We start from the raw sequence: 16,872 nt of genomic DNA, 5'->3' as shown, positions 1-16,872 counted from the left end.
GCGCCATCATCGGATCCACGTCCTGTTATTCTACCAGTATTGGCTATTCTACCTCCACCTGTGTTGCAGCCCGTACCACTGCAGGCTATTCCACCCCGAGGCATGAGGCCCCCTGTTAGAGGACCCCCACCTGCTGATTCAGGCTTTACTGGTCATTCAGTCAGGAGTATCTTTCCAGTTCTCTTCTTGTCCTGTCACATATCATCAGTTTGAGGCCTGCCTTATGGAGCAGCGGTTCCTTCAGGGTCAGATTCAGGAGTTACTACATATTATGCGTACCAGAGAGGTTGGGAGTGGTGAGAGGTGACTCAGAGAGAGGCTACAGGCATTTCGTAGGACATCTGCAGTGAGGATTGTTGAGGCTACACATGAGGAAATTACCCCTAATTTCGTAGTGGAGTGGGCTAAGTGGGTTCTAGAAGAGCTTGAGGAGATTGGAGGTCCAGACCTACCATGAGTCAGAGATCCAGAGATAGAGATGTTGAGCAGTGTTGTATGGTTGTGTAGTATGTACAGTAGTGTGTAGTGTGTATCAGTAAGCTTTTGAGTTGTGTTTATAGACTAGCTATGTTGACTAGTGAGTAGGTTGTTGTACCCTTTTTCTTTTACTTTCGAAGCGTCTTTACGCTTGTACCACCCAAAACTTTTGATCTATATATATCAGTACCTTTTTCTTTCCATTGCTGTCATTTCCTTTATTGTACCTGTTTTACTTTACCTTATTTATTGCACCAGTTATACCCTGTAATACCATGTACCCTGTTTTCCATAATTGCTTATATTCTGTAAAGAAGCATGCAATTTACTTAGTTACAACTATTTTCAAAAAGAGATATTTCTGTTTTACAAAACTTTTCTTTTATACAAAGATTTTATTCAAAAGCTGAATAAGTTGTTTGATTCTTTACAGAAAATGCCTCCTAGAAGAAATACCCGCACCAACACCCAGAATGAAGAAACCAACAAAAATAACAACCAAGATGATACGAACCCAAATGTGAACCCAGGACCCATAGACCCAGCAATAGCCCAGATTCTTCAAATCTTGGCCCAACAAACAGTTCACCTGGCACAACAACAACAAAGACAGACCAATCCCCAAGTAACTTTCAAAACTTTTCAGGCAGTAAACCCACCAGAATTCAAGGGTTTCCTAGAGCCGATTGAAGCAAATGTTTGGTTAAAGGAAATAGAGAAGGCATTTGCCTTAGTAAAAGTAAAGGAAGAACAGAAGGTTGAGTTTGCAAGTTACTATTTGAAGAATGAGGCCACCTATTGGTGGGAGATGGTGAAGATATTGGAAGGTACAAATGTTATTACTTGGGAGAGGTTTAAGGAATTGTTTTTAGAAAAGTATTTTCCTCAGTTTGTCCAAGATCAAATGGAGCTGAAGTTTTTAGAATTAAAGCAAGGGAACATGTCGGTAACAGATTATGAGAGTAAGTTTGAAGAATTGTCAAGGTATGTGCCGTCGTATGTGGATACTGACAAGAAGAAGGCTAAAAGATTCCAGCAAGGTTTGAAACCATGGATCAGAGGGAAGGTAGCCATTTTTAAATTGGATACCTATGCAGGAGTGGTACAGAAGGCTATGATTGCAGAGACAGAGAGTGAGATGTTCCAGAAGGAAAAGGAAAGCAAGAAGAGGAAATTTGAAGGGAATGAGGGCCAGTCACAACTAGGGAAGTTTCCAAATTTTAAGAAGGGCAAGTTTCAGCCTGGGAGGAATTTTAATTTCAGGAGACAAAATGCAAGCGACGGAGGCTAGGGCAACTGTCCAGTTAATGCGAATCAGCCGAATCAATTGAGATTAACTTTTCCAGATTATCAAGTATGTGGAAAGAAGTATGGGGGAGTTTGTAATAAGTTGAATGTAGTTTGTTTTAAATGCAACCAGAAAGGGCACTATTCGAGGGAGTGCCGAAATCAGCCAGCAAGAGAACTAGCAAATAAGGATCAGCCTATCCGGAATCCAGCAGTGAAGGTTCCGGCCATTGGATTTACGTGCTTCAAATATGGAAAGCCAGGACATATGGCCAGGGATTGCAAGACACTAGCCCCAGTCAGTAATGCATTAAAGATTATGGGATCTACCCCAATAGTGAATGAGACTCCAAGGGCTAGAGTTTTTGATATGTTTGTGAAGGATGCTATCCAGGATACGAATGTCGTGGCAGGTACGCTTAATGTGAATTCTTTATGTGCCAAAGTGTTAATAGATTCGGGAGCAACCCGATCGTTTGTTTCACAAGATTTTGTTAGCAAGTTAAATTGTCCAGTTGAGTGTTTAAATGAAATAATGACTGTGGAATTAGCAAATCAAGAACGTGTATCTGTTAACCAAGTTTGTGGGAATTGTGAGATTGAGATTTCTGGTAGTAAGTTTTGCGTAGATTTGATACCATTTAAGTTAGGGGAGTTTGATGTTATATTAGGAATGGATTGGTTATCTAAGCACGATGCCCAGATAGATTGTCGAGATAAGAAGGTAATGGTGAAGACACCGGACGAAAGAATAGTAACGTTCAAGGGCCAGAAGCAAGTAAAGAAGTTCTTAACAATGATTCAAGCTAAGAAGTTATTACGGCAAGGATGCGAGCATTTCGTAGCATATGTGATTGACAGAAATCATGAGCCAGCAAAACTTGAAGATATTCCAGTAGTGAATGAATTTCTAGATGTGTTTCCCGATGAATTACCAGGACTTCCTCCAGATAGAGAAATTGAATTTGCGATCGACTTAGCACCTGGAACAGAACCAGTATCCAAGGCCCCGTACAGAATGGCGCCTGTTGAGATGAAAGAGCTAGCGAAGCAATTACAGGAGTTGTTAGAGAAAGGAGTAATCAGACCCAGTGTATCCCCGTGGGGAGCACCGGTATTATTTGTCAAGAAGAAAGATGGAAGCATGAGACTGTGCATTGACTATAGGGAGCTCAATAAGCTTACAATCAAGAACAAGTATCCGTTACCTAGAATCGACGATTTGTTTGACCAATTGAAGGGAGCCAAGTATTTCTCCAAAATTGATTTAAGATGGGGATATCATCAACTGAAGATCAAGCCAGAAGATATACCAAAGACAGCTTTCCGAACAAGGTACGAACATTATGAATTTTTAGTAATGTCTTTTGGATTGACCAATGCCCCGGCAACATTTATGGACCTGATTAACAGAATTTTCAAGGAATATTTGGACAAGTTCGTTATTGTATTTATAGACGATATTTTGATATATTCAAAGATGGAAGATGATCATGCGGAACATTTAAGGACAGCTTTGGAGATTTTAAGGAAAAAGAAGTTATATGCTAAATTCTCGAAGTGTGAGTTTTGGCTACAGGAAGTTCAGTTCTTAGGACACATAGTTAGTAATAAAGGGATCAAAGTGGATCCGGCAAAGATCGAGGCAATTACGAATTGGGAGAGACCGAGAACACCCACCGAGGTAAGAAGTTTCTTGGGATTGGCAGGATATTATCGACGATTCGTCCAGAATTTCTCAAGAATTGCAACACCATTGACAAAGCTTACACGGAAGAATGAAAAGTTTATATGGAACGACAAGTGCGAAGAAAGTTTTCAGGAGTTGAAGCGACGATTAATCACGGCACCTGTTTTGTCACTTCTAGACGATCAAGGGAATTTTGTAATTTATAGCGATGCTTCTCACAAAGGATTATGATGTGTTCTAATGCAACACGACAAGGTGATTGCGTATGCGTTAAGGCAATTGAAACCATACGAACAGAAGTATCCTACTCATGATGTGGAGCTAGCAGCCATAGTGTTTGCTTTAAAGATCTGGAGACATTACCTTTATGGAGAGAAGTGTGAGATTTATACGGATCACAAAAGTTTGAAGTATATATTCACCCAGAAGGAACTTAATATGAGGCAAAGGAGATGGTTAGAATTGATCAAAGATTATGATTGCTCGATTAATTATCATCACGGTAAAGCTAACGTTGTAGCGGACGCGTTAAGTCGGAAGGAAAGGTTAAATGAGTTATCAGTACATGAAGAGATATATAAGGAATTTCGGAGATTGGAATTGGAGATTAGAGTTTGCAAGCCTGAAGAAGTGAAAGTGTACAGTATAACTTTCCAGCCGGAGTTGCTGGAGAACATAAAGAAATGCCAGGAAGATGTAATGGACCAAGATATAAATCGTTTGGTAGGTGAAGAATTATGCACACAAAAGGATGATCAAGGTATTTTGAGGTTTTCTTATAGAATTTGGATTCCACCAGTAACGGAGCTGAAGAATGAAATTTTGCAAGAAGCGCATAGTTCAAGATATTCCATCCATCCGGGAAGTACCAATATGTATAGAGATTTAAAGGAAAATTATTGGTGGCCAGACATGAAGAGGGAAATTGCGGAATGGGTTAGCAAATGTTTTACCTGTCAGAGAGTTAAAGCAGAGCATCAGAGACCAAGCGGATTGCTACAACCATTGGAGATTCCAGAGTGGAAGTGGGAACATATTGCCATGGATTTTATAGTTGGATTACCAAGGACAAGGGCTAATCATGATGCCATTTGGATTATAGTGGATAGACTTACCAAGTCAGCTCATTTTCTGCCTTTAAATGAAAGATTTTTCGCTCGACAAGTTAGTCCATATGTACCTGAAGGAAATCGTAGTTCGTCATGGAGTTCCTGTGTCTATCGTATCTGATCGAGATCCAAGATTTAACTCGAGATTTTGGAAGAGTTTTCAAGAATGTTTGGGAACAAGACTGAATATGAGTACGGCCTATCACCCCCAGACGGACGGCCAAAGTGAAAGAACGATCTAGACAATCGAGGACATGTTACGCGTTTGTGCTATTGATTTCAAAGGAAATTGGGACGAGCATTTACCCCTGGTAGAGTTTGCTTATAACAACAGTTATCACGCAGGTATTGGTATGCCACCCTATGAAGCCCTTTATGGACGCAAATGCAGATCTCCAGTATATTGGGATGAAGTAGGAGAACGCAAGATATTTGGACCTGAACTGGTACAGCAGACAAAGGAAGTTGTTGAAATTATCCAGAAGAGATTGATAGCCGCACAAGATCGTCAGAGGAAATACGTAGACCAGTCAAGGAAAGACATGGAATTTGAAGAAGGAAGCTTGGTATTACTGAAAGTATCACCGTGGAAAGGACTAACAAGATTTGGGAAGAAAGGGAAGTTAAGTCCAAGATATGTTGGACCTTTTGAGATCCTAAAGTGCGTTGGCAAAGTAGCTTACGAGTTGGCGTTACCACCGCACATGGAGCACATTCACAATGTTTTTCATGTATCAATGCTTAAGAAGTACAATCCAGACTCCAGGCATGTAATAGAATATGAACCAATAGAGCTCAGGCGGATTTGTCATATGTAGAAAGTCCGATAGAGATTCTAGAGGAGAGAGAGAAAGTATTGAGAAATAAAGTGGTAAAGTTAGTAAGAGTATTGTGGAGAAACCCAAAGGTTGAAGAGTCAACCTGGGAATTAGAAAGTGATATGAGAGAAAAGTACCCTCATTTATTTTCTTAAGAGATTCTGAGGACAGAATCCTTTTAAGGGGAGAAGGATGTAATATCCGGGATATATCGTCTAATTATTTTGCTATTAAATAATTATTATACGTGTCCAGTATCTATTCTGTGAATTAATTGTTAAGTGTTATCTGTATTTGGATATTCAAAAATAATATTAATTGAGTATTTTAATTTTTATATGTCCAAAATAAAATATAGATAATTGTCATATCTTCCTAATTATTTTTATGTTGATTCATGAATTTAAAAGAATCATATGAAATTTATAAAATCTTTTTCCGGGTATTTAAAATTTATTTTATAAAAACAGGAACCAATCGACGTCACCCGTTGTTACAGTTTTGGAACCCAAAACTCTTCCGAGAACTCCTTCCTAACCTAATTGTAATATTCCCAGCATTTTCCATGTTTCGACTTTTTCGATCCGGCGTACGGTTTGTCCTGCGCGGGTCCCGGCGTAACATTTTCGATACAATATTCGTTTCGGTAAATCAATAAAACTCGTATTTTCGATAAACTGGAGCTTTTTATTAAACTACCACAATTATCACTTCGTAGTACGTGTAACCAGGTGCTGAGACCAAGACCGCAGTACAAATTGTATTGATTTGGATAATTGCCCCAAAACAGATACCGTTTGGATCAGTTTTTATAAATAAACATACCGTTTTATATCCGAAATGATCCAACGGGAAATAGCCTTTTACCGTATTTTATTTCGTATCAAAATCATTTACAGACAGATAATTATATAATTTTACAGAGAAAAATCATATATTCATAAACTGTTCCAAGAATCAAACCAACTTTTGAAGGTGTTATTGATCTTTGTTTGAAAAGCTCGAGTACCAGATTTGAAGGTCTTGAAGAGCTCTATCAGATTCCATAACCTATTTTACTGCAGAATCAAAGGTTGATTTTATATATTTTTAATTATTTTCGAATTATTTTGATTAAAAATATGAATTTTTGTTCGGATGGTTGTTTGTATGATTTGATGATTGCATGTTGTAGAGCTTGTTTTCCTGATGATTTTGATATATTATACGTCTGATTTGGAGTTCAATAACATGTTCAAATTTGAGTTTGATTTTCGAATTTCAAAATTAGGGTTTATAACCCGTATGAATGTTTTCAATTGAAATTTGGGGGTTTTTGATTCAGGGGTTATTAGCTGTTGATTTATAGGGGATTGTGTTCCTTATGAAATTTGCAATCGATTGGTATATAGCTCGTTAACAGAGGATTAGTGAATTGAAGGGAGTTGTGTTTTTAAGTTTTACGATGTTCGCCGGAAACCGGCGATGTTCTTGGCCATTTTCCGGCCAGGACAGGGATGATTATTGAATTTTGATTGTATGTATAAGTTGCTGGTAACCTGTAGATTAATTCTGGACAGTTTGGTGGCCTGAGGTGGCCGGAATCGTGTTCTCCGGCCACACTCCGGCGAGTCGACGGTGGGAGTTTGCAAAATTGCAAACAGGCCCCTGTACTTTTGGAGATGATGAAGTTAGGTCCCTGAAGTTTCAAGACTTTGCAAAAATTGGATTCCTGTTTTAAAAATGTTTAAAAATCATATTTCCTATTTATTTTTATTATAAAAATTCATTTTTAATTTCTGAAAATTCTAAAAAAAATTGTATTTTAATTCCGAAAATTATTTTTAATTCAAAAATAAATCTGAATTAATTAGTTAATAAATTTCAGTTAATTTTTATTTGATTAATTGGTCAATTAATTCAAAAATTAATTGATTAATTGATTTAATTAATTATTAATTGATTTTAATTAATTAAATAATTAGATTTAATTATTTAAAAATGATGTAAAAATTCCAAAAAATAGTTTCGAGCTTTAAAATATTATTCTAAATTATTTTCAAGGCTCGATAATTATTATAAAATTGTTTCGAAGCCAGAATTGGCTAATCGAACCCTGTTTATTTACCCGAAATTGATCCAACGACCCGTTTTAATTCCAAAAAATATTTTAAAAATTATTTTAAATAACCAAAAGCTTATTTATAACCCGAGACTTCTTTATAAATGATATATCATTGATTACGTGATATATTATGTGTTATACGTGACTTGCTGATTGACTATCGGTGTATATATTCGGTGTTTACTTGATTATTGCGTAACCTTCAATCCGTTAATCGGATTTGGGTGAAACGAAGGGTAGATAGAAGTATGTGTTGAATAGAATCGTATGAGTTGATTATTGATAGATGTTTATGATATGTGAGCAGAAGAGGCAAGACGTAGGAAAGGGAAACAGGTAGTTGAGAAGTAAGACGGTTGAGATTGGAAGCGAGTGCAGGATAGTAAGCTAATACCAGGCAAGTGTTCTGAACTTTCTCGTGATATTATAGTACTTGATAGTTTTGTTAATCTTGCAAGTGCTTTGAAGCGCAGAAACCTAAACCCTGATTCCAGTTTTGATCTTGAGCCATGAACCTTATTCTTTCTAAGCCATTGATTATTGCATACCCAAATATGAACCTCAAATATACGATACTACTCCACAAATACATACAAACTAAATACCGAACACTGAATCGAATTACCCACAGACTCAAACCATTGCATCCTATGCTTTGGAAGGCAAAATCCTTGAAACCTTAAAACACTAATTCCTTTGTTATTCAATTCTTTCATTACCCAACAACTAAGCCTTGAAGCTGCCATATTGATTCTTATGAATCCTAAAACCATTTCATTATGGAGCATCCAATGTTGTTAATGATTCTGTTTATTTCTATTATTGCTTATTCTGTTATTATGTTAGAATTGGATTGTTTTTATAAAATTGTGGACCAGATTCGTGGTCAGACCATATAATGGTCAAATTAGGCCAATGTGTGCCTTGGATCCAGTAGTTAGAGCAATGTTGTGTGCTTTGCTCGGGGTTAGTGCGTGACTGATCAGCAGCCTAACCTTGGTTTTTAAAATAAAAGTATAATATTTAATTCTAAACCATAATCCATTGTTCACTTGATTTCATAACCATATTCACCTGATGATCATTATTCTCAGTTTTGTCATTGTGACTTGCTGAGCTAGTTAGCTCATTTGTGCGATGTTGTTTATATTCTTTCCAGTTAAAAAGGAACCAGTTGGTAGCAAGGATCCCCGGTCCAGCACGAAAGCTAGGGGTTATGGTTGATCGAGTTCAGCTAGCAGGCTTCTTTTGAATAATTTGAGTTTGTATAAATTTGTAATAATGTTTAATACTCAGTTTCGAGTTTGAATAGATGGGATTTGATCGGTATGTAATATATTAGTGTGTTTGGCTTGCGTGCATACTTTAACCTGTTGCGATCCATGGTAGTTGGTAAGTAGGGTCACTGGATATTATTATTATCTTTATTATTGTTATAAGCAGGTTATAAATAAGGTGTATGTGTGTGGACCCCAAACTTCTGAACCGGGTTTGGAGGGCGCCACATATACTGATGTTCGTAGTGAGTTGTATGTAAAAGCTTAATCCTATGTGTTCATAAGCAGCATATGATTTATAGATATTATATCTTGCTTTTTGATCTTTGGTTTGCAAGTGCATGGACAAAGCTGTTTGTGTATATAAAGTTGGAGAAAACTTTGGATTTATATAAAAAAATCAAGATTTTGGACCATTTTATTTTTCATAGGCATTAGTTTACTAGCGGCCTCTTTAAGTTACATATTTGTGTACTACAATTTTGGAATCTATCTTGAATTCTTACTGCTTATTGTTCTATCAATAAATTTTGGAAATTAAAAAGTGAGAAATGTCAAAATTTATCGGTGTTCAGTTTGCCAACAGCCTGGATTCACCAAGTCACCAAACAGGTATAGGACTAAATCCATGGTTGTGGTCCCTTTTACTTGACAGGTACAAGAATCTATCGCGGATTCGTTTGTGGTTACTTCATAGAATTGGAACATGGATGTGGTTCCTTTATAGCACAATTTGTAAGGATGGAAAAGAACCATCTTTGACATGAAATGCAAACATGACTGAGGTAATGGTTCAAGCTATAGCAGGATGAGAATGATCAAAGAGAAAGCTGCAGTGACATCTTAGGTCCTTATATTAATATGAAGATAATTAAAGATATTTGAATTTCAAAAAACCAATGTGACATCTTAGGTCCTTATATTGATATGAAGATAATTAAAGAAATTTGAATTTCAAAAAACCAATTGGATGTGTAAATATAGTAACAGATTGGAGCAAATCATGCATGATTTGATTTGAATTTAATTTTTTCCATAGATAACTTTGTTTTTGAAATTCAAATAATAACCATATAAATTAAGATGGGTCAATTGAACTTAAGTTGCAGTGACATCTTACCTCTGTTCTGAAATTACTTTTTAACTTTACTGTATGAAAGGCATCCATGAATTTGTTTGTTGTGTTGTATGCATAGGAGTGGTATACGGGTATGTTAATAGCATCAATTTTTCCGCCAACCTTTATAAGCCAACGGTGTCAAGTGTCATCACCAGAAACTGTAGGATGCAAAGAAAGCTACATGTAGGAAACATATATTGCTGTTGTCTACAGAAGATTAGTAGGAACTAAAGATATTTTATTGTAGCCACAATTCGTCTCCACTATTAGTGTCCAAGTGTCGTTTGGGAAATCTCAAAATAAGTAATTTATGACTTAAAATTAATAAATGACTGAAAATTAATAAGTAAATGAATACTTATAAGTTATCTAAGTGTTTGGTTAATTTTCCTTATAAGTAAATTTTTTTTTTTACTTAAATGAACTAAAATAAATCATTTTTAAATATTATTATCTTAATTCATGAATTTTAAATTAACTTAACATTTAAAAACATATATTTAAAAACTAAAATTAATAAAAACGTGAAAAATCAAAATAAGTTGAGAGAACGTATATCGTTACTAACATTTAACTTATCAGCTTATAAGTTATAAGTTATAAATTCGACTTATAAATTGGATCGACAAACAATCCGAAATAAGTACTTACGAACTTATTAGCTATAAGTAACTTATAAGCTCGTACATAAGCAGACCCTTAGAATTTGCGAAATTACTTGTTTTCAGTTTGCGGATAATTCTTCAGGATTCAGTTCAAATTTGATTGATAATTAGAACAGCTCTGACTGTTATCTCATTAACAGATTCATATTAATTGCAAATCCATGTGTACTAGTAGAATTTTTTTAAGCTGCTATAAATTTCAGACAGATAGTTAGGTCTTGTAAAGGGTGAACTGCCCGTGTCTTGTGCTCGTACGCAAAACCACTACTTTGTTTGTAATACCGTTTATGAATCGTTAATTCTTAAAAGTTTTCTCACGAGTCACAAGCATCGTAATTCCCTCACTAAGAAGCACAATCACATTACCATTCACCAGTCATAATCTCACGTAGGAGTAACAAAAAGAGATATCTTCTAAGATTTATTTGCAATGTTGCTTAATGCTTAATCAACTATGTTAAAAATTTTAAGACGTTAGTAGATGTAATATCCGGTAACTTTTAGAACAATAATAATAGTAGGATATGAGAAAAAAAGATTAAAATTGGATTATAATTAAGATTTAAAATTTAATTAGATTAATGTGCTTAAAATTTGGATCAGATTCTAATATGGATAAGGTTAAGATATAGGGTTTTGTATCGTTATAAATATATCTTATTCGTTTTCCTCGTCTTTATTATTAAAATTCGTAGGAGCTTTTCTCTCAAAAATCAGCAATCTTGTAAAATTCGTATAAAATTAATCGTAAATCGGAATTCGTTGATTCTGGATTTTTCGGAAAGATCTTTTCGTTCTTTACAACTTTCGTGTTAATGTTTTTCAAGATAACATCGTTTAGAGGGTCAAAAAAAGTAAATTCAGATAACAACCCGCACTTTCAAACTATTAATTCTAATTCAAATTTTAGGTCCATTAGTCCAATTAAATTTAAAATCCTAATCTCAATCCAATTTTAATCCTTTTTTTCTAATATCCTTTTATTATTATTATTCTAAAAATTACGTAGTAGAAAATTTTGTTAAAAAGAGATCTCTTTTATTTAGCAAAAAAAAGAGATCTCTATTAAGATTCACTTGCAATGTTGCTTAATGCTTAATCAGCTCTGTTAACCGGTCGAGATAATGCTTAATCAGCTCTGTTAACCGGTCGAGATACGTTCTTAACGACCCTGTTTCTCTACCATCAGTTGCCGTCCTCAAACCATCATATTTAGGGTGTAGTGATTGTGATCAATCACAAATTACACAAATACAATAATTGTGATCTTTAATAGATTAATAAGCTAGATGGAGGAAACTTGATTGTAGCAAAAACGTGCAAGTAAATCTTCACAATAATACATTAATCATAAAGAGCTCAATTATCAAATAGAAAATACAGGCAATATGGGCCTATTTGGGCAACCATTTAAGTAGAGTTGCAAACGAACAGAACCTAATTGAGTTCTGTATGAGCCGAGTCGAGCATAATTTCTTTTAAAACGAATCAAACTGAGCCGAGTGGAGTCTATAAAATCGAGCCGAAAAAAATGTTCACGATCAGCTCGTTTGAGCCTAGTCGGACACGAGTTTGCTCACGAATAACCGAGTCGAGCCGAACTCGAGCCGAGTTATTCACTAATAGTTCATATATATTTTTTAATCGACTAAGCTTAAGGTATAATTTATAAATATATAAGTTATATGGTGATCAAATACTAATTTCATCTTATAATTATATCGGCACACTCTACACTTATTTCATAATCCATATAATTTTATCAATTTTTTTCATAAGTCAAGTTTTAAAAACAAAATCATTTTTATTTTAAATTAATGAGACATTCATAACTTTAAAAATCATATATTACTTTTAAATTGTTGATGTCGATTGTCAAATATTTAGTAAATTTTGATATTTCTAGTTAAATTGGTTTAGATTAGAAACGACATATAAAATAAAATAAAGGAAGCAAGCCCCTTTGAGTGGTTGAGAAATATAATTATTAAAAATTATTTTATGTTTTTCTTAAAAATATTATAATGTTATAATTTATTTTAATAACTCACTAATTTAATTTATTTGAAATTGTAATTTTGGTCAATTTTATCATAGGCCCCTCTAATAAAAGTGTGAGGTGAAATTTAGGGTTAAGTTTAATTAGAAATTATTTGTTAAAATAATCAACCTCTAGTGATATGTATGAAATTAATTAAATTATTTATTTTTAAAATATGTATTAGATTTTTATTATATTAATCATTTTACTTTAAAATTAATATTAAATTTTAATTAAAAAAATTTAAAATCTTTATAAAAGTGATTAGTAAATATTTATTATATGTTATATTTAAAAAAATTATCCTAGCCGAGCCAAGTTATCGAGTTCGAGCCGAGTCTGAGCCGAGTTCGAGCTAAATGAGTCGAGTCTGAGCCGAACATATAAAAAATTCGGCTCGGCTTGTTTAATTAACCGATCTTATTTTTTTGTACATAATAGACTCGTTTAAAAAAACAAGCCGAGCCATGTTCACTTAAACGAGTCAATCCCGAGTTTTGTTCAAGAACGACTTTGTTCATTTGTAACTCTAAATTTGAGTACGCTCATTCCCGTTCAAAACCCATTTCAATTTACACCGACTGTTTGCGTAATATTACTAAATGAGCTCATCACTCCATATATGTTAATATATAGAAAGTACATGACCATATACTTCTCATTCTCACATTCTCCGCAAGCTATTTACTATTGAGCTCATTCAGTTTTTTATTATTCTATCATTATTTTAAAACCCGATAACTATTAATTACGCATCTCGTTGATGAATATTGATATATGATAATAGCATTGTGTTTGAATTTATATAGTCCGGCTTTTATGCTTTTTTCCAAGTTTTCAAATTTTAATTTATTTACGATACTCATATCACTTATACGATATTTTTCAACTAAATTTAAATCATAAATTACATTTTTTTATGAACCCTAAACTGACACTATATCAGTTGGTGTACTTAATGGTTAATGATGTGGTGACTTTGTTCCCTGAGTTATAGACCTAACTAACACCCAACGCCCCACCCGCTCTCACAACCATCAACTAAATTTTCTTGGGTAGGCCAATTGCACCCACCTCCCTTTGTACTGCAGTTCACACAAACTTTCCCTTCTATACTTTCTTAGTTTCCGGCTTATCTTTCCTTCCGAACGCATCAATTAACCATCCATATCCATATAAACTACACGGCTCAAGTTCGAGTTCAAGTTGGCTCAAGTTTTATTTAGTCTGAGTCGATTCCAATGAGATCAAACTTTTAGGTGTATTCGGTTGCTGAATTTGATTAGACTGATTGAGATAGAATTATTGCATTCAAAAACTCACAGAATGATCATAGAAGAGTTATTAATAGTTTAGTGACAGGGGACGCTCATTAAAGCTGGCTATTTCACTATTCAATCCAATTCTAATATTTACAAAGGACGTGTAACTCGAATTTGAATCCTAATTTTGCTCTAAATGTTTAAAATCATTTAATGGTATCACAAAAATTAATTAGGATCGGCAGAAGAAAAGTGTACCAGTTAAAGATTGCAAGTCATGTTCAATTTGTCGGCAGGCGTTGACAGCTTCAACAGCATGAACTCTGACATGTTGCTGCAATTGTTCTTTGAATGAACACAAAGCTAACAAATACTGTGCCTGTAGCAATAACACACATCCAAATTTAATCACTACCAGACATTTAACAACATGATGTGGAAAAAATCTTACTATTCGATCGTATTCTGAGAAGAACATCTTACCAAGAAGTTGTCGATCTCATTGGGATGGTTATTAGTAATATGTTGTAATAGAGAAGATTGAAGAATATGACGTGATTGATTGAGCTGAGCATCAATATTTGGCAACTGATCAATTGGCGTTGCCACTCTGAGACATGAAACATGGGCTGCTAAAACTTGTTCATATAATGGATGATTTGCTATCTCCTCCCTTAGTTGTTGCTCCCCTGAAAATTTGTCACCTATACTACCAATTCCACCACTGGTACTCCCCATCATCCCCATAAATTCCTCTTCCATTTTTGAAGTTTTGTTAATAAATAAATTCAATGATTATAGATCGAGATACAAGGAAACGGGCAACAACTAATGGCCTTTTATCGATGCCTTGAAAGGTAAGCAGGGCATTTAAAACCAAACAAAGGTGATTTCTGTACAATCTACTTGTACCTATGGGCTAAATGAAGTGCAAATGAATCAGACTATTGAACAAAAGGGTTTTTAGATATCAAGAACAAGTTGCATGAGGGTTAAGTTATGTGTGCGTGTGTGTAAACAGTAGTACTGGAGTATTTACGGAAAAAAATGTTATCACAGTCCGTGATTAATACGTATAAAATAAGAGTGTGCGAATAACAGAAACCAACAAAAAGATACGAAGGAAAAGATCTCGAGTTCAGTCATATAAATGTCTCCTTAAAATTATTACGGCCCTCACCGTATATGCGATGTTAAGCGAATAACACCTTCGACGCACTAGAACAGAGCAAGAAACTATCTCCAGAACAGATGCAGGGTTTGTGTTTAGGAGGCGCCTGTGTGTTGTATATCGAATGAATGAATAACCATACGATATTATATAGGCTCGAGGAAACGCGTGGCTACTCCACGTGTGATTAATTAAACACGTTAATTAATCATTTGGTTAATAAATCAAATCCAAAATTGAATCAGATTATTATTACGTCAAATCAATTATAATAATCCATATTCAAAATGAATTATAATTTAAAAATCCAAGCCCGGTGGAAATTAAATTTAGCAAAACTAGTCCGTGATTATTCGGTCCAATTTTCCGCTACATTCGCGTTCGTATGTCGCACACGCGGGCAAGCTCGAAGGCTTCGCAAGCCTCAGATTGGCCCTCGAAAGCCCAAGATTCCCCCTACGTGCGCACGTAGGTGTTTGAGCAATACATAAGTAACACATTTGAACACTATATAAGTGTTTTGCTATATAAAGCTATGTAGGCTCCTTTGCAAAATCAATGTGGGACTTTCATTTTTTTCACAAATTTCCACTACAAAGAGACTAACTTTGGATGATCATTCTCATCCATCTCTTAGTCATGTTAAGTGATTCAAAGTACCTCGGAAAGTTTTCTCGGAGGAGAACGCATTCCAAGTGTCACTCGTTACGTGCACGCAACATTCGTCCACTCAAATTATAGCTCAAATTGACATGACAATGTGGGACTACTACCCACATTTTTCAACAATCCCCCACATGGATGAGATTGACGTTTCAGTACTACACACCAGATAGACAGACACAGAGTTTGACTTGGTGATAGTTTCTTCGATCAGATATAGCATACGATAGGTAGAGAATGCTCCTTGAACCTTGCTCGAATAAGCATTCCGACTTTACTGGTATACAGTAGACGTGTTTGTCCTTGAACTGTTCGACCGTTTGTGTAAACGATGATATACTTATTACTATATCTTATCTGACTCGTTCAGTTCTCATGAGTATGTGCATTTTGGCCATGAAACATCGTCCATGGTTCTGCAGAAGTGTCTAAATAATTTTTCCTCGTAATTCTACTTTGAAGCGACCCCACTTTTATCCCACATAGGTGATCTATATCTTATAGAGTAACCCGCGTTTACTCAACTGAAGTCCATGCATTCACTCCTGAACTCCATGCATTCGCCAAAAGATCATTAAAAGCTCAAAAGCTTAACTTTGTACCATACGGGTCATACTGTTTCCTCATCATAGGAACAGACCAGGGGTTTTCCCCACAGTGATTTGGTCATCATGATTTAGTTGGCCCATTGAACCAAGTTCTTGGAATCTCTAGTTGTCCACCATGACGCTGTTAAGCAATAGGCTTAAGGCCCATCCCTCTCGATAATTTCTCAACCACTTCTCTTGACAACCCTTTGGTTAGCGGATCCGTGATATTATCATTTGACGTTATATAGTCAGTAGTGATAATTCTAGTTAAGATCAATTGTCTAATGGAACTATGTCGTCGTCATATGTGACGAGACTTTCCTTTATACATCGTGTTCTATGCTCTACGAATAGCGGATTGACTGTCACAGTGTATTCCTATTGCAGTCACAGGCTTTGGCCATTGGAATATTCTCTAAAAATTGGCATAGATATTCATGTTAGTGTTTGTGCCCAAGAGACAACACCATGATGTTTTAGTTAAAGACATTTGGATTATTAATATTTATATTCTATCGATTATTCCCTTTATAATTTATTAATTCTTAATTTACTACGATATAAATGTTAGATTAATAAATGTCCTTGGAATATGATA

The 16,872-nt window shown here is 35.1% G+C and overlaps 1 protein-coding gene across 5 annotated transcripts in view; it reads right to left on the bottom strand.

Annotated features, from left to right (window-relative positions):
• Positions 1–14,856, bottom strand: part of LOC141706093 (homeobox protein knotted-1-like 7) — a 65,830-nt gene extending 50,974 nt beyond the window's left edge. For 2 of the 5 annotated variants that reach the window (XM_074508924.1, XM_074508923.1), the window contains exons 1-2: positions 14,334–14,856; positions 14,109–14,229 (exon numbers count right to left, since the gene is read on the bottom strand). In XM_074508924.1, the coding sequence (XP_074365025.1) occupies positions 14,109–14,229; positions 14,334–14,612 (400 nt within the window). In that variant the 5' untranslated portion in view covers positions 14,613–14,856. Of the gene's footprint in view, positions 1–9,858; positions 10,041–14,108; positions 14,230–14,333 lie in introns of those variants that run through there. The other 3 variants (XM_074508926.1, XM_074508927.1, XM_074508928.1) reach the window with 2 other exon arrangements.
• Positions 14,857–16,872: the final 2,016 nt, after the last annotated feature.

This window comes from Apium graveolens, chromosome 2 (assembly GCF_009905375.1).
Source record: "Apium graveolens cultivar Ventura chromosome 2, ASM990537v1, whole genome shotgun sequence".
Classification (NCBI taxonomy): Eukaryota; Viridiplantae; Streptophyta; class Magnoliopsida; order Apiales; family Apiaceae; genus Apium; species Apium graveolens.
This window is presented reverse-complemented; position numbering and strand designations above follow the sequence as displayed.